This window comes from Daldinia caldariorum (assembly GCF_022478825.1).
Source record: "Daldinia caldariorum strain CBS 122874 unplaced genomic scaffold F4812scaffold_2, whole genome shotgun sequence".
NCBI lineage: Eukaryota > Fungi > Ascomycota > Sordariomycetes > Xylariales > Hypoxylaceae > Daldinia > Daldinia caldariorum.
Genome location: NW_025953038.1, coordinates 1,942,919 through 1,965,673, shown reverse-complemented (window position 1 = coordinate 1,965,673; position 22,755 = coordinate 1,942,919). Strand labels below are relative to the sequence as shown.

The 22,755-nt window shown below is 47.0% G+C and overlaps 8 protein-coding genes across 8 annotated transcripts in view; 3 read left to right on the top strand and 5 right to left on the bottom strand.

The window, feature by feature from the left end:
* Positions 1 to 309: 309 nt before the first annotated feature.
* F4812DRAFT_414619 (DUF866-domain-containing protein) lies at positions 310 to 1,441 on the bottom strand. The gene is made up of 5 exons (XM_047932903.1): positions 1,290 to 1,441; positions 1,090 to 1,204; positions 921 to 986; positions 692 to 814; positions 310 to 613 (listed from the first exon to the last, which is right to left on the bottom strand). Exons 1-5 carry the CDS (start codon positions 1,403 to 1,405, stop codon positions 470 to 472), a joined length of 564 nt encoding a protein of 187 aa, XP_047793888.1. The 5' UTR covers positions 1,406 to 1,441; the 3' UTR covers positions 310 to 469.
* A 774-nt stretch (positions 1,442 to 2,215) lies between these two features.
* On the bottom strand, positions 2,216 to 4,096 carry F4812DRAFT_449580 (uncharacterized protein; the record flags this gene model as incomplete). The annotated part of the gene is made up of 2 exons (XM_047935989.1): positions 2,216 to 3,603; positions 3,670 to 4,096. 2 exons carry the CDS (start codon positions 4,094 to 4,096, stop codon positions 2,216 to 2,218), a joined length of 1,815 nt encoding a protein of 604 aa, XP_047793887.1.
* Positions 4,097 to 6,748: 2,652 nt separating this feature from the next.
* Positions 6,749 to 9,885, bottom strand: F4812DRAFT_414607 (uncharacterized protein). The gene is made up of 3 exons (XM_047932902.1): positions 8,302 to 9,885; positions 7,425 to 8,227; positions 6,749 to 7,362 (listed from the first exon to the last, which is right to left on the bottom strand). Exons 1-3 carry the CDS (start codon positions 9,507 to 9,509, stop codon positions 7,298 to 7,300), a joined length of 2,076 nt encoding a protein of 691 aa, XP_047793886.1. The 5' UTR covers positions 9,510 to 9,885; the 3' UTR covers positions 6,749 to 7,297.
* Positions 9,886 to 10,273: 388 nt separating this feature from the next.
* F4812DRAFT_184225 (Undecaprenyl diphosphate synthase) lies at positions 10,274 to 11,777 on the bottom strand. Its single transcript, XM_047930056.1, has 2 exons — positions 11,033 to 11,777; positions 10,274 to 10,978 (listed from the first exon to the last, which is right to left on the bottom strand). The coding sequence occupies exons 1-2, from the start codon at positions 11,512 to 11,514 to the stop codon at positions 10,420 to 10,422; spliced, it is 1,041 nt and encodes a 346-aa protein (XP_047793885.1). The 5' UTR covers positions 11,515 to 11,777; the 3' UTR covers positions 10,274 to 10,419.
* A 185-nt stretch (positions 11,778 to 11,962) lies between these two features.
* On the top strand, positions 11,963 to 13,279 carry F4812DRAFT_414604 (uncharacterized protein). Its single transcript, XM_047932901.1, has 2 exons — positions 11,963 to 12,414; positions 12,486 to 13,279. Exons 1-2 carry the CDS (start codon positions 12,160 to 12,162, stop codon positions 13,050 to 13,052), a joined length of 822 nt encoding a protein of 273 aa, XP_047793884.1. The 5' UTR covers positions 11,963 to 12,159; the 3' UTR covers positions 13,053 to 13,279.
* A 380-nt stretch (positions 13,280 to 13,659) lies between these two features.
* F4812DRAFT_414602 (Up-regulated during septation-domain-containing protein) lies at positions 13,660 to 17,243 on the top strand. The gene is made up of 3 exons (XM_047932900.1): positions 13,660 to 14,221; positions 14,298 to 16,724; positions 16,795 to 17,243. Exons 1-3 carry the CDS (start codon positions 14,069 to 14,071, stop codon positions 16,894 to 16,896), a joined length of 2,682 nt encoding a protein of 893 aa, XP_047793883.1. The 5' UTR covers positions 13,660 to 14,068; the 3' UTR covers positions 16,897 to 17,243.
* On the top strand, positions 17,164 to 20,117 carry F4812DRAFT_414601 (endonuclease/exonuclease/phosphatase family protein). Its single transcript, XM_047932899.1, has 2 exons — positions 17,164 to 19,413; positions 19,588 to 20,117. The coding sequence occupies exons 1-2, from the start codon at positions 17,806 to 17,808 to the stop codon at positions 19,918 to 19,920; spliced, it is 1,941 nt and encodes a 646-aa protein (XP_047793882.1). The 5' UTR covers positions 17,164 to 17,805; the 3' UTR covers positions 19,921 to 20,117.
* Positions 20,118 to 22,086: 1,969 nt separating this feature from the next.
* The window catches only part of F4812DRAFT_414599 (uncharacterized protein), a 991-nt gene continuing 322 nt past the window's right edge, over positions 22,087 to 22,755 (bottom strand). The window contains exon 2 of the mRNA XM_047932898.1: positions 22,087 to 22,679. Coding sequence (XP_047793881.1) covers positions 22,265 to 22,679 — 415 coding nt within the window. The 3' untranslated portion in view covers positions 22,087 to 22,264. The remainder of the gene's footprint in view (positions 22,680 to 22,755) is intronic.

Genomic DNA, 22,755 nt, shown 5'->3' with positions numbered 1-22,755 from the left:
GGTTGATGGTAGGGTTAGAAATGTTTGAGGCGCGTCTGAACTTCGCGGAGCTTGAGAGCAATGGAAGGCTGTAAAGGTAATTAATTCTATGTATTGTATTGTAAACCGTACATGGAATTTTCGAGCTTTGTTTAATGCTTAAAGCATTATCGGATTGATTGATGGGGTGTTTGTAGGAAAACCTATACGTGCATATATCGGGGCATCTAGTTTGTACATCAGGTAGGTAGGTACCTAAATATTTCTGCCCCGCACTGCCAGACTGCCCGCATTCAAATTTCAAGCTTTGAATCGCATAGCTATCTCCTTGTAAGTGATCAACTTGCATGCAAATTTCACGGTAGCAGCTGCAATGTATTAGAGAGTACAAAGACCACTATGTCATGTCTTCACCCCAAGTCAATTCATTCGTGCGTCCGAGAGTTAAGCTATTAATCTAAATCAATAATAATAACAATAATAATTATGTTCAAGCCCTCTTGATCTCCCACTTCAGGTCTTTGATGCTAACTTCATCATTGGCCTTCTCATCATATTCATACCACTCGCCTTCCTGTAGATCGATTCCTTCAAACTTGGTGTTTGACTCGATACCATCTGCCAGCCATTCTCCCTGTCCCCCCAAAATTATTTCAGTCAAGTGGAATAAAAATTTAACACGATGAGAGATAATAAATTCCTTCCTACTTACCTCGGGGGTGAAGTCGGTAAACTCTAAACCTCGGCAGTCGAACTCGATGATAGACTGCTTCTTAGGAGGCTCGCCTTGAGCGTAGGGCTTAGGTCCGGTTTTTATCGAGCAGGAAGACTCTCGCTGTATTTAACATTAACATACCAGTCAGAACTACCTTTTATTCTGCGTACTCATCACGAAGGCAATGAGTAATATATGTATAGTAAGTTGTAATGCGGGAACCAACCTTGCAATTCTTGCACTTCCACACGAAGTTCGCCTCTCCCCTACTCCCACTCAACTCATTCGTCTCCTACGGATAACGCCAACGCAACGTCGTCAGTAACAACAACAAGAAGCTCCTTGACATATACCGTAGGCAAGGCAGGTAGGATGTATAGTTCGACGCCACTTACAAATCTGCTAACCGCAACCGGGTTCCCGTGTGTCTCCCGACACGATGTACACTGGACCGTGAAGGTATACCAGAACGGGCTTTCGGCGGTATCCTTAGGTCGGAGGTCGGTCACCCTGTAATAAAGCAATCCTCCTTATTAGCCCAGTAGAACAAAAAAGAAAGAAAAAAAGGTAGTGAATCCGTTGCCACGTTGCATACCCGTTGAGCTCCGCTGTTAATGTGAGAGCATACATGGCGATTATATTTCCTTTATGTGCTTTTTTAGGTATTGGGCATATAAGATGAGAGAGTCGATTCGGATAATCGAGCCTCATTAATTGACGATTTTCGCAAAAGTGATGTACCTTATCACGTAGGGGGGTAACAAAATACCTACGGGCGAGGTACCTCTTAAGTACCCTGTGCCACTGTGGGGGTACACTTAATATGTATACGAGCAATTTGATTGGTTTACGGAACCTATCATCAATTCTCCTTGGCACAGGAGGGGCTTGGGGCTTGGGATTGGATTTGATTTGATAATAGAAAGCGTGTGAGCCTCATTATTTTTTTATAATCTTTTTTTGCGTTTGATCCTTACGGCTAGTATATCAACTACAACTCGATCTACCTAACTTGGAACGAGATTTGATTAATTGCAAAGTTTTATCAGCACCAACGACCTACTTACACAGGACTTGTCATCAGTGCTCAATATATTAGCCGCACATACCAGTTCGGCACGACGTTATCATTTTACATATTAGAATTAGCTGGTATGATCTGTCTTTTATATACTTCAGCACTCCTCAAGGGAGGTATACAATCCGACAAATAAGAGTCTCCTTGATACAAATTGATTAATAGTTATATCCAAATAATAGCAATAAGCCTTCTTATCATACAAAACGCTATCCGCAGTGATAATTTATCCATGAAAAAGCATATGATAGCGACAAACTTTTCGTATCGTAGCTCGTTCGTCAATCGTCAACCCAACCGATGCACCATTTCGCTATGCTAATAATCTATTTGGATACTCGGAACGTCTATGTTTCGCACACACTGTAAAGTATGACCCCGGGGAAATGTGTGAGAGAGGGAGAGTGGATGTGAAATCAAAAGCCGCATCGTGCCTTGTCTCCCTACAGCTTCCGTTTGAACATATATGAACCATACATGCCACCAACTTCAGCACAGGCGATAGGTATCTTGTGCATACCCCAAAACGAGGCGCCCATCTTCCAAGATCGAAGACCCGAGTCCCTGGGCCCGTCCTCAGCATTGTGAACACGGACAAGCCAAGCTCTGCTGCCGTTCTCCATAACTGTCCAACCCAGCTGTTTTACAACCGGAGATTTTGCCAATCGAGAATATAAGTCATCCGTAACCTCAATTACTTCCAACGGCGAAGAGTATTTCTTCATTATTGACGTATTTCGACCGAACATGGTGATAAGGTCGAGTTCCGTGGCCGTATAGTCAGAAAGATCCAAATATTTCAGCGAGTGTGGGATCCATTCCAGCTCTTGGCCTATGTTGCCATCGTTACTCTCGTCAGGCACAAAGAGACGATCGATATCGGTGATCTTTAACCTCCGTCCCAGTGCAAGCTCTTCCAGGTGTTTTGTCAATGGACGTAGCAAATCAATGTGCGAAGCAGCCATTTTGCTACCCTTCAAGCTTAGCGAACGTAAGCTATGGGGAAGGACTGGTATGAGTTTGCTCAGATCTTCCTCATTCAGAAGCTGATGGCTTCGTGCGTCTGCTCCAAGACTCAATACCACCAAGTTTTGAACTGCCGGGTGGTGAGCAAGGAAGTCGATGATAACGTCCGCTGTCAAGAGTTTGCATTTGGCAAGGTTTAGGTGCGTGATCTTGGCGCTGTGCGGGATAGATAAGAGCGCCTCGTTCGTAACCCGCGTCCCTGCAAGGTCTAGATGGGTTAAGTCACCCAGACGAGGGAGTAACGTCTCGAACACGGACGAAGGCAAGGTAATGCATTTGTGTAGAGATAACCGAGAAATCAAAAGCGCTTCGGGCCAATCGGACAAAAGTACAGACTGGAAGGAGTTCTTGAAGAGAGTAGACGAACAGCCGCAGAAGTCGATGCCTTGCAGCCTTTCTAGCCCGAAAAATAACTTCCGCAAGACATTGGCATCGATCTCATCTTCGATATACTCCTGCGCCAAGAACTCACGAAGGAAAGGGGTTAGCTCTAAGCATTGCATTAAGGTCTCGGGTGTTAGGTTACGGGTGGTGGCTCGCTCGCTCGCAGTTGCGAAGAGCGTCGTGGGGTTAAAGTGGCTGAAGTCCAACCGCCGCACAATAGTCCCCAGCCCTTTGTTTTGTGCGATGTGAGACAAGAACTTTCGGAAAATTCTCGAATGCGGAATGGTGATATTCTTGTAGAGCGCATTCAACGTCGCTGAGTGCAACATTTTCGACGTCAGCAACAAGGACATGAGGTCCACGTTTCGAGCCGAAACTCCATTGGGCGGGACATCGAGGACAAGATGATCGATGACCTGATCTATTTTCCGAGTCAACTTGTAAGATGCTTATTCCTGTCGTCATGGTGGCGTTTTCTCCAACTTACCAAGTATCTCCGCGGGCAACTTCTCAATAGCGGACTGTCCTGGAGGGGGCCGTTCGGGATCCTTCTTAATCAGAGGCGCCGGGGACCATACAATCTTCAAAGCCTGCAAATCACCATAGCTCTTGCTGGCCTGCCTTCCTTTTACACCTATCTGCTTCCAGCCTTGGAAGCCTTCCGCGGCGACAGCTGGAAACCAACAGCCGTGCAACCTACTGTTCGGCTGAGTTACAGGAGGAATGAACTGGGTCTGCGTGGCCATTTCCGGGGGCGAGGGTAGGTCGTCAACAGCTTCTTCAACTTCTTCACCTAGCTTAGAGTAAGAGGATATCTTGGTGGAGGTAAAATTCTGAGCTAAATCAGAGTCGGCCTCTCGAACAGAAGAGAAAGAAGACCGCAAAGATTTCTCCGAGGGAGTTGTAGGGTCCATAGTGTCACGCAGACTGGGTGTAGGGCTTTGATTAAGTTTGCTGGAAATATGCTTCTGGCTTGCGCGTCGCCCAACTGGAGAGGGAGAGGAGGTGATTGTTCGATCCATAATCGGAAGATGAACCAGGGTTGCAGTTGCGCAGGCGAGCGATGCAAGATGTGGTATCAATAGCGCAATATCAACTTTTTTTTTTAATTCCTTCCTTCTCCGGTAGGACACGGCACGGCTGCTAACCGTCCTTCAAGGGCCACCGGCCAGGGCGCCAGGTTTCACCAAAGGCACCAGAGGATGCGAAATAGGCTCAAGGAACCCGGATGGTTTTTTTTCTGTTAGTCAAAACGCCGATTTCTTAGGTAACAAGTTTCGTTGGCGCAATGCGGGGAAGGATTGATGAGATGATGGTTTGCCGCCGGAAACACTTATAAGTATAGTTAAAAGGGTAATGTTGCTATTAAACGAACCTGTGGTACGTAAATTGTTTCTGTTGGATCCTCGTTTACCGGGCTATCCAAAGAAGTGGTGCGTTGTCGTCGTCGGCTTTTATTTTTTATTTTTTATTTTTTTTCTCTGGTAGTCAGGAGAAAAAAAACGCTAAGGGGAACCCTATTAATTCCAGGCCTTCAGACGATAACTTGGGTAAGTATGGAGTATGAGTCTATGAGGAAACACCAAATGAGAGGAGCTACCTGGTTGCACGTGTATGGATTGACTGATTGACTGACTTGTCCCTACCTGTTCTTTCTATTCCCTGGCCTTGCCAATGTCAATAGTACAAAAAATCCAGCTCCAATTGTCTGAGAGTTTAGGAGTCTGGGTCTCGCTCCTCACCGTCTAATTTATTAGAAGGGATATTAGGGGATGTACCTAGTAGCAACAAGCTCGCGAACGAAGGGTCCGCAAGTGGCTAGAAATGGTACGAGCAAACCTCCCATGATTCCATCGCCCATGGATTGAGTAATAGAAATAAGAGAATGGCATAGAGATGGATTCTTCTTTGTCACCTGAGCCAAACCCACCAACGCTTGTTGCTATCGAGACTGGCGGCGAATGGAGCGAAATCCGAAAGCGCCTTGGCCATGAGCTCCGCTTAGATACTTATTTGGTAATGAGAATGTCAGACGACCTAGGCTTATTGTTATGGGGCAATATCGTCATCGCGATGTGGGAAATTTTTTTTTTTTTTCTCAACTCTGGGGAAATTGGGAGAAGGGGGGAAGAAAGAGTTCAAGTTTTTTTTTTCTGGAGCTTCCGGAACGAAGGCTAACTTTCCTCTGTCCCTACCTACTCTAAAAATCTAAAGCTAGCCGAGTCTAGCGAAAGTTTAGTGTCGTAACCCCGTTCGTTGGCTGGGTGTACCTAGGTAGGCAGGCAGGTAGGTAGTTGTTTACCTTAGGTAGGAGGTTAGTTACTGCAATGCTGAGTGGTCCGTTGTTAATATTCTTGGCTAATTCCAGTATTAAGCCCGTTCCTTCTCCTTTCCCCGGATTTTATTACTATACAATTCACGCGGTACTAGGTAACGTACATAACATAATGTACCTATACTACATTACTGCATGCACTTGCCTTACTTGTACTTAAACCTTTGGTTAATAAAATCGCGAGCGGATTCATCTCGTATACCAAATTGAGCCCTGTCCCCTCCGGAATACTTTCGAGGTAGTATCTGAGGATAGTGGCGGCTGATGAGAAAAAAGAAAAGAAAAGAAAACCACTGAATGAGTATGATCTGCTCGTTTCTTACTCAGAGACTTCATTTACGATGCTTAACCCGAACCTCCATCTGGCTGCGATATCGCAAAGCTGAAATTACGTCTTACTAGGTACCTCATAATTGAAGGGTTCTTTGTCATTATCTTAGGATATGACGAGTGATGTTGTGATCTTATGCCCCGTGATTAGATGTTTTCGTCTCCTAGGTATTCTCTCTAGTTACCTATTACTTAAGATACCCTTATTCGAGGCGGTTAAATGATCATAATTCATAATCCTCATAGCCTAGATCGATCATGCTAATCGAATAATAGTAATCCGTAAAGAAGGAGAACAATAGTATATGAACATCAGACCTTCAACAAGTCTTTGACCGCCCCTGCCTTTTTTGCCTTGGCCGGCTCAAACCGATGCTAATATCGTGAGCTCCATTCCTTGAACGCAATTAGACAGACCCCTTGTTCTCTTGGGACATGTGCAACTGAGCTCACGTGGCCTTAAACGTGGCCTTAAGGAAAAGAGCCATTCAGGGCGGATTGGACGTTCTAGGAATAACCATACGATTTTCAAAAATCCTCGGCAAGTTTTATGATTATTATTAGGTGTTAGCCCCCTAATTATATGTATCCCTTGTCTGCAGAAACCGGGTGTACCGATCTAGCTAAGCAATTGATACATGCTGGACCTGCAGGATTTAGTTAGATGGTGGTGCGTGGTGCATCGTTTGTTTGCGGGGAAATAGCCTCCCGTTTCGTTGAATTCCGGAGGAGCCAATCACTTTGCATACCGTCTACTCCATGTTCAACATTGCGGCTCATGTTCCGGTCTTAAAGGGAAAGCTTAGGTACCTGACAACGAAATGTTACCTAAACTTACCCAAGGTACATTAAGGGGGGTACCTAAGGTAGACTTCCACTAAGTGTACCCCCTTAAACTAAAGAATACCAACAATTCCATAATCACATATACCTAATTTATATATTGTTCGGCTGCTTAGGACCTAGTCTCACTTACATGTTTAATACATACTTGCAGTGCAGTACTGAATAGTAGTACTATCAATATGGATGGATGGATGGATGTACATATGTTCCCCAGTTAAGTAGCTCTCCAAGCTAAGAGCCACAACACGATGTACAGAATGAGAAACGCCAATATCTACCTAGGTACATATAATAATGTATCTAACCCATGTTCTCATTGGCATGCCGAATTTCCCCAAAGAATATTCCGAGCTAAAGACAACCCATCAGCACCATGCCAACTCCTTACTTAGGTACCTAGCAAAGTAGCACCCCAAAATAATATCGTGATTACTTTAGGAGCTCCCGACCAGAAGCTTCAAGTCCCGAGACGCCAATATGTGTGAGGTCCTGTTACATCCCCAACCCCCATATGCCCTGGCTAGATAAACACCGTGAACTCCATGGATTCTACGTAGGCAGTTGGTTCTACCTTTTGAAGCAAATGCGTAGGGAAAAAAGCACATCATCTACCATTGACTTTCTTCCCAGTCCTCATGCGGTCCTTGCAATTATCGCAGTACCATTTCACTAAGAAACTGTTAGCTAACGCGCTATGGTACTTGATACCGGAGACTTTTGGGCAAACTTACTATTCGACGGTGGGGCTGCCCTGAGGCCGACGCAATCAAGATGGAACCACTCTCGTTCACAATCATCCGCGTCGCATGCGACCATCTCACCATAACTGACGCCATTGCAATAGCAGTATAATGGCTCGTCAGCATCAACATCACCGTCGTCGTCGCCTTGTACACTTCCGTTCGTACCCTCGTTTGCGAGCCGAGCTGCGAGTTGCTGAGCCGCACCTTTCTTGTGGCTTCTTTTCCCGTTGGTAGTCGACGCATTTCGAGATGACCGCGACCTCGGCGGCGGGTCTGGGAACGATCCTAATGCTGGTGTTGATGGTTTACTAGCTCGTCCGCTCTTGGTGGTGACAACTGTTGTAGATGCTGTCGAGGGAGTGTGTACAGCATCACCTTTAGGTTCTGCGTCGTCGCCTTTGGACATGGCCTTGCCATTTGTAGTAACGGCACTAGTACTGGCGATGGCAAGAACCGTTTCTTCCCTAGAGGCTTCAATTTTCACTGTTGCTAGGGTTTCTTTGATTGGCTTAGTATCAGGCGGGGGCCGAACACCATTATTGCTCACAGTGAGCTCTGGAGTTGTAGTAGCTACACCATTTGGTCTGTTCGAAGCAGATGAAGTTGGCCGCTGTCGACTGTTCTCTACATTGGACTGTATCGAGTTTTGCCTGGCTCGCGATGATGCAGGGCGTGCTGAAGTCGCTGAGGGTGCAGGAGACCCTCGTGCCACCACTTTTGGGTCGAAATTTGGTTGGATTGGAGACGCGGCGATAGAAGGAGAATGTGTGGCAGCTGCGGCGGTCGTTTTGCTAGGAGAGAATTTCCGAGTTAGTTAACGAAAACGGCTGGAGGCTAGTAGAGGTAGGGGATGTGATATGCTCACCTCTTTTTTGAGGCACCGTTCACTGTTGGAAGAGCCTTTCTCTTCTTCGGTGGTTCAGGTGCAGGCGTTGCCCTTGGGCTAGAGTTTTTGGGCTTCGTCGTATTGTTGTTGCCAAAGACAGAACTCATTGCGCGTTCCATCGGTTGCCCTCCATTAGCTGGTTTATTTGCCTCAACCTTTCGTCTTTTGGATGGGGGATTCCCATTGGGAGTATTCGTAGCAGCACCTGAAGTAATACCTAGTCCCACAGGCGCAGCTGTTTCGGCGGCTTTTCGAGCCTTACTACCATGGTTATTGGCAGCTGTCTTTTTTGTCGATTCTCCTCTATGCTTGTTCTCGTGGTCATCTAGATCCGAGTCTTGATGTTGGTGATGCTTAAGCCCCTTCCTAGCCATGAGCGCTTGCTTTCTCGCGTCACTTCGTGCTGCAGCTTCTTCTGCAACCTGTTGGGCCGCAGCTGTGATAGTAGCTGCTCCGTCTCGTCGCGATCGTTCAGCTTGGTTTGCTCGATTGATCCTATTCTCTGGATAGGCCCAGTGTGTAGTACTACCCCATTTTGCTTCATCGCTGAATTCACCCTCGAGATGCGGCCAGACATCATTGATCCGAGCTAGTTGTTTAGATAGCGCCTCATTCGCAGTCGATATAACGTGGTTTTTTTCTTCTAGGGACACTAGCATTTCTTGCACTTTGAGGGCAGTTTGATGAAATAGTTGGCGCCGCTGAAGATTACTCGGATTAAAGACGGCGGAACTGTAGTTGTCATCAGTCGACCTAGGATTGCCGTTCGCGGCAAACCCACTCGAGCTGTTCTGAGCGCTCATCGGCGTAGAGGCGGCGGCACTACTGCTGGATGCATCATTGACGCTCCTAGGCTCAGCGGGGGTCGACTTGAGAACGGCATCGACAAGGTGAAAGAGGGTTTCTTCGGGAGCGAATATCTTAGCGTCGACTTCTTTTAGGAGAGTGAAATGTCGGACAAGATCTTTAGGTAGCGATGTTATGGCATCGGTGAAGTATGTAATTGCGGGGAAAATCTCAATAGGTTGATCATGACTGTGACCGCCTCCAAGCGAATCTCTGCCAGCAAAAGTACGGGTTGTGCCGGACGACGTTCGCGGGGGATTTGCTCGAGTTTGGCGAACAGGTTGTGCTCTTCTATTTGAGGATGGGCCAGCATCTGCTTGGGGTAATTTAGCAGTCTTCATCTTGGTTTCTTGTTTTTTTGTGTGGTTTGTGGTTTGTAAATGGGAGGGTTGATCGAGATGGGAGACGCGAGAAGGTGGAAAGTAGATTTCTTCTTGTAGAGATTCGAGGGCTTTGCGAAGGGAGCGGGTTGACAGGAAGCTTCAATAAATGAAGTTTATGTCATTTTGGGTATAAAATAGAAGGATGTTAGTAGAAGTAGTATAAAGGAAAATGCGGGAAGAGCTTCATAGAAGGGGTTAGAGGCGCAAAACTACTACGATGATGTGGACGACCGAATGGATGAGATTGAGATTGATTTAATTCAGTTGGCTAGAAAGTAGCAGTATGCACCGCTGAGCCTTTAGTTGCTAAGACACCATTTTGCGCGCGGGTTTCTATCGGCGGGCAGCCCTTCCAACTAAGTAATGTGGGCTTGTACTACTTGTACTAAGCACGGAACCTGCATTTCGATTACCTTGATTGGGTAGTCATCTATAAACAGCCCAGAAAACAAAAGCAACAATTGATCCGGTAATTAATCCGTATACAGAACCGATAAGATAAGAAAATAATGACTTCAACAGCCAAGACTTTGGCTCTCTCCTCTCGAACCTGAGTCCCTGCAAGCCTCGGTACATATGTCCGCGAACACGTTACATAACCCGTGTTTTACCGCATGCAACAAGTTCGGCAAGTCTCTGTCAACGTTGCAAGTTTTTAGGTCTGGTACGAATCTGTCCTGACCTTATTTCCAATAATGTTCACAGACATCAGAAGAGAAGACTGTTTTCTACAATACATTATTTATCCTAGGTCACTAAATTCAGCCGCTGACATGTATCACTGCCGCTAAAATAATCTCGAACTAATACGCCTCTCAACGCCAGTATAAAGGCAATATAAAGGGGGTATGCTGCACCGTTTGTTCAATCATTTCCGCGATGCCTCCTTCTCCATCAACTTCTTTTGTCGCCACTGCCATTCCAAAAGGATAGGAATAAAGTGCCATAAATCAAACTCGGGCCAGAGACACTTCAGAAAGAATATCTGCGTATTCTCATGGCACTGCCACAACATGAAATCACTCAATCTCGTAACACCACTAGTCCGAACGAAAATGTCCAACGGCGGGCACTTGGCAGTATAAGTATGACTATTAATAGTCTCAGCTGTGATGTTTTCCGGATTTAGGTACCTGGTAGGTTTCACTGGTGTTGACTGTAGAGGCGGCGAATCCGGATCCAGGGCTGTAGTTGAAGACATGGAATCATCCATGTCCGATACGCCATTTTCATCTAAAGAAGAATCCACAGCCGAAGAAGTGTCTGACTTTTTCGACCTGTTAGATCTTATCTTCTGTGTGATTCGTGACTGTGAGAACGGCGTGTTCGTTAATCGAGGCGATGTTGTGTATTCGTCTACTGTGGCTTTTATTGCGCTGGTCATTTCAGCCCTGGATGTATAAGGGAAGCATATGTTAAGCACGGCACTAAGACATATGATTAGCAATCGCTTCAGTGAATTTATATGAGAAGATACTTACTCCTTATTATGTTTCGTCATATCAATGGCTTGATCGACGTAGGGCAATACATCATCTGGGATCAAATCACGTTCCCCTAGTACTCGAATACCAGCACCATACCGGTCTAGCAGCTCGCCATGCTGAACCAGCTGTTGCAGTTTGACTTTAGCCATTGCCATCAGACCACTGACTTCGTGCCTAGGTCGATTAAAGTTTTCGATACTGAACGCATATACGGTCACAACCTTGACTCCACACTTGTAGCATATCTCAAGCACTCTCGCTAAGGCTTCAAACCCCAAGTGGTGGCCTTCTATAGCTTCGATCTTGTGGTTCTTAGCGAAGCGCCTGTTTCCATCCATTTCGAAAGCGACGTGCTGAGGTATGGGACCTTGTTTTAGGGTACCTATGAGCAGTTCTCGGGTATTTCTAATAGCCCATTCTGCCGGAGGTGATTTGAGGATCCAATTCCTGAAATGAGATAGGTAAAGGTCGGACATGGTTGAATTCGATAATGAAAACGAGAGACAATTACGTGCTTAGCTAACGAAGTCTAGTATAAGAGAGAAATAGACAAATGCAGAAAGTGATTAAAGAAAAAGAAAAAAAAAGTTATTCCTTTTGCATCGTATAGGCAATAACGACGAAGGCGGTGGCTGTGAGCTGTTATGTATGAATTGAACTTGTGAATGATATGATTGACAACATTGAGGCTTAGCTGCAAGAGCTGGGCTGGGACAACACTTATCGATAACGGTTCATGAAATTGAGTTTCAGCTGCCACTGCCCAGGTGGATCCTTGACCCTGTCAGTTAATATCAGAAATGCTGGATTGGTAAATACATTATGCAACAAAGCATATTAACTAGCCGTTAAGACACCCTGGCCATAAACTTAAAGATACCTATCCGACTAGGATCGCCGATTGAAAATACGCAGGTACTTACACATGTTCAATTCTCCCGGCCGGGCAATCCCCCATTTATTAAACAAGAACAAACCGCCTTGTACATATGCTGCACCTACTAATATAGGGTTCGACAGTAATTTTATCATTGACCAGAATCGATCTGGTGCTGCATTGGGCTATTGATGGAACGATCTACAATGCGCTGATAGTTATCGTGGGACCTCGGGTTGACATCATGTCCTTCACGAATGCGCCGGTGACGCGCAGTCTTGTTTACGGGCTGATTGGGATTTCCATAGCCGTCAGCCTCCTTGATATCAAGCACTACTTCTATATCCTAGTTGACTTGCATCTCTGGCAATTCCATCAGACATGGAGGACTCTCATTTACCAACTGTGCTACACCAATTCGACCGAGGTGTTATTTGCTGCCATGACCCTATACAATATGAGAGCAGTTGAGAGGCTATGGGGACCTAGAAAGTTCGCGGTAAGAGCATATCATTATTGACAAGATTGGTGTGTCCAGCTAGTCAACGACTAATATGTTATGTTATATAGACGTTCGTGTTCGTTACCTTGCTGCTCACAAGCTGGTTGACCCCCGCTGCTTTGGCTCTCTTTCTGAGGCCACTTACGTTGGGGCTCTTCAACTACCTCCCTGCTGGACCTACACCTATAATATTTGCGATTCTAGCTCAATATCACGCCATGATTCCACCAATCTACAAATATAAGATAGCTACATCGGTGTCTGCCCCAACAGACGATTCGACACAAGGCATTACGTTCTCTGACAAGTCGTACCGATACCTCCTTGCATTCCAGCTTGCTCTCTTTCAGTGGCCTGGATCTCTACTCGGTGCCCTAATTGGATGGATGGTGGGTCTTTCATGGAGGATGGAAGTTCTACCACCATCACTCATAAGATGGCGGTTACCGGGATGGGTTGTGGGAATGCGAACCCAGAGAAGAAGCCAAGAATTTGAAGGATTGCGAAGAAGACTCGAGGGAGAAGGCGCATCTACAGCCTCAACGAGCGGCGCACAGAGTCAAGCGGATGGCGAAGGTGGAAGGCGCAGAACAATGGGTCAACAAGTTATAGATCAGTTCCAAGGGGCATTTTAGACCTCTTGGGAAGTAAATAAAAAGAGCCTCAGTGCTTGCCTAGGTACCTAGGTATTTTATCGTTGTCGCCCTTGGGTTTAACGTGTTCGGCCCCTAGAGGCTTTTACGACTGGGCGCGATATTTAATGACAGGTATATAGAAAATCTGAGCATTATAGGCTATAGCGACCGTCCATGTGTAACAGATGACTGTGCCAATGAACATAGGTAGTCTAGACAGATCAGCCATAAATATGTATTTAGTAGATCTCAAATACATGGTTTGATGCATGCAATGAAATATTATCTCCAGCCTCTTTGGTAAGCGCTTATACATTGTATTATACGTAGTATACTACGGCAGGGGATAAGATACACTAGTCGGCTGCAGTATATCGTGGATACGTCATGTATTTTTAAATGTCGCCTCAAATAAAAACGTGGAGAACATAAGGGGAAAAGCCGAGTACATAATGACTAGGTACCTTGTAAGGAGTTGTGTAAAATTCATACCAGGTAGACCCGTCATTCGGTAGGTATCTAATGTACTACGTACCTAATACTCACCCGCGACCCAGCCACATAAGCTCGCGCTTCGCTTAATTATGGAGCGGGTATACAAAGTGCAAGGCTATTTAATTTTAAGTTATCGGGATAATCAGCTAGCCCATGCAACCCGTTGTAGATTCTTTAATCGACAAAAACTCCTTTTCCATCCAATTACCAGACAACTCGATTCACCATCGCATTTTTGGGCTCTAACTTGCATTCAATATTTCTCGCGCCATTTTTTTCCCCAGTGAATTCTTCTTGGATTCCGTCTCTTTCTATTTGAGCAAGCGTCCCTTATTTCTGCTGATTCAAATTGGACTCTGTTGGACCGACTAGCGACTCGATCTTGCGCCGAGTACATAGTACTAATTCAACGATTTGACCGATACAACCATAATAAACTTACGAGCAGCGCTACTCTCACGTGATACTTCATATTGTATAATGCATTTGACAACCAGCCCGTATACTCGGAAGTAACAAACATGAACGGGTTCGCGAACCGCGGGTATGATAGCTTTGACGGAGGCCCGCCACCGCTACGCCCTAGAGTTCCATCAAAGAGTTCAGCACTAGTTGACTCCTATCAGCAAGATGGTCTTGATGACTTTGAAAGAGAAAAACCGCGATTCAACCCAGTAAGCATATTATAATCCACTCCCATCTGGAGAAATATCGTATCAATTTTCTTCTTTGTGCTAAAACCCCGACTAGCCGAACCCGGAGCGCGTGCAGAGCTCAGTGCTAGTCGACCTGAAAGATCCAGTCCAGGTACATTTACTCACCGAGACCGCCTTACTCGACAGCAAAGAATATGAGATATTATCTCCGGAGGAAGTAGACGATCTTAAGAAACAATGTCAAGTCTTAAATCAGCGAATCGAACAGACTAGGTCGAACCTTGCTATCCAGTCCAAATATCGTGATGCTGCTATGTCAATGTCCAAGTTGTATTCCCCAACAAAAGTTGATTCCAAGAGAAGGAGTCTCCTAGGTCATCAACATAGTGGATCAACTGATGCTGCGCGGGAGGCTGAACATGAACTCAGTACGATTCAGAAGAAATGCGAGGACCTAGAATCCGAACTATGGGCATTGGAGAAGCGCGTCATGGAGCCCCAAAGGAGGCTGTTGGAACACACTGCTGGCATTCTTCAGCTTACGCACAAATCAAGCAACAGAACAAATGCCAAGTCCCCAAGAGTTCCTCTTCTCAACGGCGTTCCCGCTAGTCCCGAGAGCATGTATACTACATCGAATGCCCGTGACAGCTTTAACATGGACTTCTTGGAAGACGGCCTCATCTTTGACGAAGCAAGTCTATACCGATCATTTGACCTGTCCGAACGAGTCGAGGATCGAACCCGGCAAAATCCTATTGAAATTCCCCTGAAGTCACCGGTTCGGGGACAGAATAAGCAGCTGACGGAAGAGACCGAGAGACTACGTGAAGAGAACCGAGCGCTTCAAGCACAAATCGACGAGCTCAAAAGTCAGAGTTCAAACCCTTGGAGCTTGATTTCCGGCACAGAAGAAAAACTGGAACATATCAATTACCGGCTACGTGAAATTGTTATAAGCGCAGATCCAACAAAGAACAGCACTTACGGAGCTATTCCAACAGGCCAGCTTGAACCTGGTGAAATGATCGGTAGCCATCTGGATTACCTCGAAAACGGTTTGATCGCCATTGCTGGAAGCCAAGGTAATAGCTTTGAATTGGCAGAGAAGATACGGACACTCAACGCCGAAATTCAAAATATACTCCTGGGAGCTAATGCGGATCATCCGCCACCACCGGATGCTGAACTGGGTGTCGATGAGCAGCTTAAGTATTTGAGGGACTCGTTACCACCTATCGAGAACGAGCTGCGCCGAGCTGCGGATGCAGCCAATGCAAACTCTGCTACCAAAGGCGAGGGCGAACAGTATGAAACAGTTCTCACGGGACTATGGAACACTATCCAATCAGGATATGCCGATTTACGAAAACGGAAACAGGAACGGCGAAAAACTCGCATGGAAAAAGGTTTGGAACCAGATGAGGATGATATGTCTGACGGCGAATCTTTCGACTTTGACGAACAATACTCACTGTCAGCTTTCTCGATTAAGATTCAGTGGCTATACCGGCAGGCTACAAAATTACAAGAGCAAAAGGGTGTTCTGAAACGTCAAATCAAACAGCAGCGCGAACTCAACAGCAGATCTGACTCGGAAAAAGACCAAGCGATAAGGGACAAGATTGAGGAATTGGAGGAGGCCAAAGAATTACTTCACCAAGCAAAGAAGGAAACAGACAATGTCCGATCGCAGCTCTCACAAGCCTTGCAGGACCTTGAAGAGTTGCAGAACAGCCGAGAAGAAGAATCCACCGTTATGGATGAGGCACGAGAACAACTCAGGGAACGAAATGCTAAAATTGCGTCTCTAGAAGCAAATTCCAGAGAAGTTCAGACGCGCCTAGCAACGGCGGAGGCCAATGTTGCAGCTATCACTGCGCAGTTACAGGAAGCCATTAATGCTAAGGATGCTGCCGATAAGATTGTTGGTGAGAAAGAGAAGGAGCTTAAGACCAAAGAAGAGGAGCTTGAACAAATGACGGGCATGGTTGCTGAGCTTAAGATGGAAGCCACTCTTGCCAAGGCCGAACTCGACGGCGCCTATGGTTCTAGAAAAGAGAGGGCTGCAGAGGTTGCAGCTCTACACAACAGTTCGGAATCTACCAAGATGCAGAATAGACTTGACATGCTAGAGAAGGAGCTGAAAGCCACTGCCCAAGACTTGACCGATGTTGTCAAGCAATCGCTTGAGAGCGAGAAGAAGATCGGGGAACTCGAAGAGGAGCTTGACCGAGTGAGAGCGGAACGTGCCAAGATTAAGGATGAGAAGGATATGATGAACGACGAGCTCGAGAAACGACTCCATGAAGCGACCACCGAGATCGAAGAGAGACTGGAACGCGAGATCACGAGACTACGCAAGGACAAAGAACAATTACAAGAGGAGCTCGATAAGGAACGATTAGGATCGGCGCGTTTAGGCCCACTATCGCCTGGTGCTATGAAGACTTCGTACTTGACCGACTCGTACAGGTCTGGACTGAGAGCCGAGAGGAAGAAGTACGAAGAGCAATTAAGGGTATGTTCCCCCAGTCCTCTTTTTTTTTTTTTTGGTGAATCATAGGTATCATTTTACTAATATTTTATAGGCGGAACAAATGGTACGGAGGAAGCTCGAAGACGAACTAAGAGCGTTGAAGAGGGCACAAGGACCCGGCAAAAGCCCACTCAGCCCTCGAATAGATCGATAACCAGTCTCACATTTCATTTCTGCTGTCGAATATTATACCCTCATGTATCCTTTTGGTTGTCGAATGCCTTTGGTCATTAAGGGCATAATTTTGTGTTTTTTTTATTCTTGTGTAAAAGTGGTCGACGGTTTAGCCATTCATCTACTAGATACTTTGCATTGGGCAGGCGATTCAGGGAACTCTTGGATTATTACTTTATGTATTATTTTACTTGGCTTGGATCCGCAGCCTGGCTATTTGACTTTGGAAGTTCGTCTTGAGCGAGCGAGTTGAGTTGTTTGAATTCGAAAATGAGAATGAGAACACGATTTTTATCACAAGTATACCTTAGGTTAGGTACCTTAGGTATATTTGCAAGTTGCATTTGCCCTTGAGTTGATCCAAGTCTTTTTAAATTGCGGCGGAGTTTATTATTACTATCTACCTACCCCCTCTTTGAAGTATATCTCAAAAAGTGCCAATAGATTGGTTCACCGATGCCAAGGTCGATAGCACGCCGACGGCCTAGCTGCAGCGTAGGTATCTTTCACCTTCGTTTTCTGGAAATTGCCAAGACTCATAGGCATACAACGTGGGCTGGATTGGCCGATACGACTGGTTATCTTCCCCCATCCCAGCTCGGTGGGCGTGAGGCCAATGGGAAGGTATCGCAATGGCTTACTTCTTAATGCTTGTGGTGCTTAGATCTAGACCCGCGTTCCTGCAGGCCGGCGATAACTAGGTTCGGAGCAGACGTCCACTTTTCATATGCGCACGTCGAAATGCACGTGGTGCCTCTGCATAGATAGGAGTATATATAGTATAGTAATATCCCCTTCGTCATTCGGATGAGGTATCAGGGTTACAGCATTTTTTTGGTAACAAGTATACTAGGTAGGTATCAGAGTTGTTGGGAGGGCTGCTACCATAATGAAGACCACCACCTCGTTTCTTAGGTGGCTTGTGGCCCCCTTACTCGTGGCTACCAGCGTTTCTGGAGAGTCGATTGCGCAGATCAATGGCGACCACTTCCTATCGCCACTTAATGGCCAAACTGTTACCAATGTCACGGGGATTGTGACCGCAAAGGGCCCCGATGGTATCTGGCTTCGGTCCATCAAGCCGAGTCGCAATAAGCGCGTCTCAGACGGCTTGTACACGTACGGCTCGGTGCTTGCCAAGAACGCCAGCATCAGTGTTGGTGACGTTCTAGTCGTCGACGGGAAGGTCAGCGAGTACCGCACCAGCAAGGATTATCTGTATATGACAGAACTCACGTCACCAAAGGTCAGAGCTATCCTAGAACGAGGAAGGAAGGTCGAGCCCCTCGTGATCGGCAAAGGGGGCCTCAAGCCGCCGACAAAACAGTATTCTGGTCTCGACAACGGCGACGTATTCGCCGTGCCGAACAACCAGAGCTTGGTCTCCGTCGAGAACCCTCTATTAGAACCCGGGTTATACGGCTTGGATTTCTGGGAGAGTCTGATGGGCGAGCTGGTCACGATCGAGAGCCCCCGTGCAGTCGGCCGACCCAATAAGTATGGAGACACGTGGATCGTCGGGGACTGGGATACGACCGGCGATAATAACCGCGCGGGTCTTACCGTCTCGGCCGCAGACGGCAATCCCGAGGCCATCCTCATCGGCAGCCCGCTCGACGGGACCAAGAACCCGCAGGACACGAAGCTCGGCGACAAGCTAGACGCCATCACCGGGGTCGTGTACCAAGCCTTCGGGTTCTACCGCATCCTGCCGCTGACGAACATCAGCGTCGTCGAGTCGCTCGCTCCCGCGACGGCTCCGCCGACGTCCCTGGTGAGCGAGGGGACGTGCCAGGGCGTCACGATGGGCAGCTACAACGTAGAGAACTTGTACGGCGGGGACGCGGCTCACGTGCAGGCCGTGGCGAGGCACGTCGTGCAGTACATGCGCACGCCGGACCTGCTCGCGGTGCAGGAGATCCAGGACGACAGCGGCGAGACGGACGACGGCACCGTGGGCGCGGACGAGACCCTGGCCGCGCTCGCGGCGGCCATCCGGTCCTTCGGCAACGGCAACGGCAACGGCAACGGCAACAATAACAACACCGCCGCCGCCGGTGGCGTCGCCTACAACTACACGTACATCAGCCCCCTGAACGACGAGTCCGGCGGCGCCCCCGGCGGCAACATCCGTGTCGCGTACCTGTACCGCACAGACCGGCTGCGGCTGCGGAACCCGAACCCCGGCAACGCGACGACGGCGAACGAGGTGCTCCCCGGCCCCGAGCTCAAGTATAACCCTGGCTTTGTGGACCCGTCCAACGCGGCCTGGACGAATAGCCGGAAGCCCCTGGCCGCTGCGTGGGAGCTGGTAGGTAGTGGTAGTAACAACAGCAGCAGCAGCAAAGCAAGTAAAGCAAGTAAAGCAAGCAAGACGCTGTTTACGGTGAACGTGCACTGGGGCTCTAAGGGCGGAAGCTCCTCGCTACACGGCGACGCCCGGCCGCCTGTGAACGGGGGCGTGGAGGCCAGGCTTGCGCAGGCCGAGGCTACAGCCGTAAGTCACCTTATCTATTTTAACTATCTGCCTACCTACCTAATTTATTTTCTTTCTTTCCGAGCTTTGCTCTCCGCCTATAGCTCTCTCTCTCTCTCTCCCTTTACAAACATAGTACCTATCCCTTAGGTGTGTAAAAAGAGACAGACCCACCACTAACGCCAACGCAACCAGACCTTCGTGGCCTCGATCCTCTCGGAAGACCCGGCGGCCGCGGTCGTGGCGCTCGGCGACTTCAACGAGTTCGCGTTCGCGGCGCCGGTGGCCTCGTTCGGCTCGCGGTCGGGCCTCGCGGACCTGGACGAGGCGGCGGGGGTCCCGCCCGCCGAGCGGTACACGTACCTGTACGACATGAACGCGCAGGAGCTGGACCACGTCTTCGTCAGCCCGGCGCTCGCCCGCGCGCAGCGCACCCGCTTCGAGCACGTCCACGCCAACACGTGGGCGGCCTACGCGGATATGACGTCCGATCACGACCCGAGCGTCGCTAGGTTCGACATCTGCTAACTACCTAACCTTATGTACCTCCTATCTAAGGTAGAGGGTATTTTGGTTTATAAGATTATAGGGGCGTATGTGTAAATAGAAGTAATACTCACCTAAGCTAATACACAAAAGGGGGGGGGGGTGTAAAGGTACGTGAAGCTTGAGTTGGTGCGACAGTTAGTCATGATTAGCAATATATTTCCGAGTATAATATCGCGTCTGTGATACTCTGTAAACAATGGTGTTGTGTAATGTTGGGTGTATATTGCTTCCAATATACGAACTATCAAGACAAACAGGCGAAATTTCATCAAACACCATTTCCCCCTTTACTCTCGGAGCTCCTTACTACGCCAGGGGTTAAAGGAAAGATTTCGGAATGTCGATAGTAGCTACCATACTTGTTATTAAGACTTGATGTAGGCATAATCAGTAGGGCATCGCCGCAAGTCCTCTTCATCGTAGCAATCCCCATATGTAGACATATGATTCGAGGAATAATAAGCATATATATATATCTCACGTGAATATAATCTCGTCGCGCACTATGCAAAAGCAGTAAGCGGATTTAGGTTACAGATAGAAGATAAGACACGAAGAACTAAACAGAATCACGAAGCATAGTTACAGGAGTAAGTAGTATTACATCCTCACCGCCGTCTCGCATAAGAACCGCCTACGCAAGCCACCTTTATTGAGTCGCAGGCTTTGTCTAACCTATATACGACGCCGTATGTTCGCCTAGAGCATACAAAACTATACTAGGTATCCTGGCTTGTCCGTTGGCGAATCCTGCATGGTCAAGGCGGTCGCTATAAGCTAAGCTAAGCTTAGTATATATTATGCTCACATACGTTCAAGTACATGTTAATTTATTAGTACTCCTTTTGGTTCTTATATAGGTAGAACTAATTCCCTCGGCACCTGTATATACCTTACATACCTACACACACCCACGTATACATGTACTATGTTAGCAGCATTAGGCATCTCTATGAGATGAGGTAAGATGTGAGATTTGTCGTGATCGGATCTGCCGTCTCCAATCACGCGGACCGAGCGAAGAATAAAGAGGTAAGCACTTTAAAAAAAAATCTCTGACAAACTCGGAGCGGCAGCGGATCGAGGACTTTCCTCCAACCATCATCCAATTTGTCCAGCTTTACGAAAGACCATATTACTAGTATATATAAGGTACCTAATATATATCCCCTTACCTGAGGTACATAAGTAGGTAGGGAGGTAGTATAGTGCACGCCGCGTAAGCACGCATATAACTACCGCCCGTACGTTATAACGCACATAGGATAGGAAAGGAACCATGCAATCTAACCCACGACAATAAGCAGACATACATACACGCCAACACACATCAATAACATGAACATAATCCGAACAAATGCCAAGGAATCCCCGATGCGACCAATTCCCTCGCTCCTCAGCTGAGGCGAAGGCATCATTCTTTTTTTTTTTTCCCTCTTCAGCTACGTGTTGCGATCATTCATGCGCCGGCCCGTAGTATATTAAACTCATTCATGCATCTTCGTGAAGGGCGGATTGGGTGTGGCTTAAAAACAGACCAAGGCTAAATAAAACCCAAAGCCGTTGATTCTTTTCCATTTTCCCCTTTCTCCGAGGTACATGACCTTAGTTAAGGTACCTAGGACTTAGAGGTACCTTATGTTAGGTACCTAGATATGATTGATCTTCAGGAACGCGCGGGATTTGGTTGGCTGAAAGGCATTACCCGTCGACCGATTTGGCAACTCGTTTTTTACCCGGTGGTTCAACAAGCAGAAAGGGGAGAGTGAGATTGGAAATTGATAGATACCTCCTTAGGTAAATTCCAAATCACATGTGTTCTCTTCCATGCTGGGTACTTACATAGTAACGACCTGTTGGTATTCATATGGTATTCTGTAGAACAGATTTGTCATAGCTATTTCTATATTTTACTAGTTACACTTTGCTACAAGTATCACGCCCACATAGGTATCATATGCCATGCGTTAGAACGCCACACTAAAACACTCCCACATAGGATTCATCACTGCCACGTCTATAAGGAGTGGACCCCTAACGTACGGGACGGAGGCGGTAAGGACAAGAAACGAGTCACCAGCAATCATGTATGATGATGTATGCACAATATAATACCCATTGACAAGTAAGTAAGACAAGGTTAGGTCAGGTTAGGTATCAAAATGTATTTCATAGCGCAAAATCTATTAGACGTGTCGGGTCTCCTGCGGACCGTATGCGTTCGCCTGCGACCCGCCACGCCGAGAAGGCGATAAAAATATGCTAAGTTATTCTTGCGTGTGACCAAACCTTGCGGCGAGCTATCTTTTTCCTGAGTAGTAGACTATGGCCGTCCCATTATCATCGCAAAACCAATCGTCATCCGCCCGCCCACACACTGACATACACGCCCCGAGGCGTAACAAAAAAATAAAATAAAAAAAAATCTTCCTCTCTTTGCATGATAACAACTAATCCCCCCACACACCGAAGCTAGCTTTGGCTCTCCAGAATCGCGAAGCCTCGAAGGAAAGAAAGCTATCCTGCATTTCTTAGCTATGATGCAAAAAAAATGATAATCAATTTCTCGCCTCGTCTCGCCTGGCCTGGTCTCGCCCCGCCAAAAAGGTAAGAGGTAGAATAACACACGAAACGCCTGTAACATGTAGACCGGGTATGTATTTTGAATGCGGCCCCCTTTTCGCCGAAGAGACGGCGCAACCGAGGAAAAAAAAAAAAAAAAAAAAAAAAAAAAAAAAAAAAAAAAAATAATTTTTAAAAAAAAAATTTTTGGTTTTGTGTTTTTTGTGTGGGGCAAAAAAAAAAAAAAAAAAA

Bases quoted from the DNA above. Each gene is read 5' to 3' on its own strand.
- F4812DRAFT_414619 (XM_047932903.1), bottom strand. From the start codon at position 1,405: ATGAGGCTCGATTATCCGAATCGACTCTCTCATCTTATATGCCCAATA. The intron at 1,205-1,289 runs GTATGCAACGTG...GCTTTATTACAG, and splicing joins TTAACAGCGGAGCTCAACGG to GGTGACCGACCTCCGACCTA. The intron at 987-1,089 runs GTAAGTGGCGTC...CGTTATCCGTAG, and splicing joins CGGTTGCGGTTAGCAGATTT to GAGACGAATGAGTTGAGTGG.
- F4812DRAFT_414607 (XM_047932902.1), bottom strand. From the start codon at position 9,509: ATGAAGACTGCTAAATTACCCCAAGCAGATGCTGGCCCATCCTCAAAT. The intron at 8,228-8,301 runs GTGAGCATATCA...ATTCTCTCCTAG, and splicing joins AACGGTGCCTCAAAAAAGAG to CAAAACGACCGCCGCAGCTG. The intron at 7,363-7,424 runs GTAAGTTTGCCC...ACAGTTTCTTAG, and splicing joins GGCAGCCCCACCGTCGAATA to TGAAATGGTACTGCGATAAT.
- F4812DRAFT_184225 (XM_047930056.1), bottom strand. From the start codon at position 11,514: ATGTCCGACCTTTACCTATCTCATTTCAGGAATTGGATCCTCAAATCA. The intron at 10,979-11,032 runs GTAAGTATCTTC...CATATGTCTTAG, and splicing joins ATGACGAAACATAATAAGGA to TGCCGTGCTTAACATATGCT.
- F4812DRAFT_414604 (XM_047932901.1), top strand. From the start codon at position 12,160: ATGTCCTTCACGAATGCGCCGGTGACGCGCAGTCTTGTTTACGGGCTG. The intron at 12,415-12,485 runs GTAAGAGCATAT...TATGTTATATAG, and splicing joins GGGGACCTAGAAAGTTCGCG to ACGTTCGTGTTCGTTACCTT.
- F4812DRAFT_414602 (XM_047932900.1), top strand. From the start codon at position 14,069: ATGAACGGGTTCGCGAACCGCGGGTATGATAGCTTTGACGGAGGCCCG. The intron at 14,222-14,297 runs GTAAGCATATTA...AACCCCGACTAG, and splicing joins AAAAACCGCGATTCAACCCA to CCGAACCCGGAGCGCGTGCA. The intron at 16,725-16,794 runs GTATGTTCCCCC...AATATTTTATAG, and splicing joins AGTACGAAGAGCAATTAAGG to GCGGAACAAATGGTACGGAG.
- F4812DRAFT_414601 (XM_047932899.1), top strand. From the start codon at position 17,806: ATGAAGACCACCACCTCGTTTCTTAGGTGGCTTGTGGCCCCCTTACTC. The intron at 19,414-19,587 runs GTAAGTCACCTT...CAACGCAACCAG, and splicing joins CGCAGGCCGAGGCTACAGCC to ACCTTCGTGGCCTCGATCCT.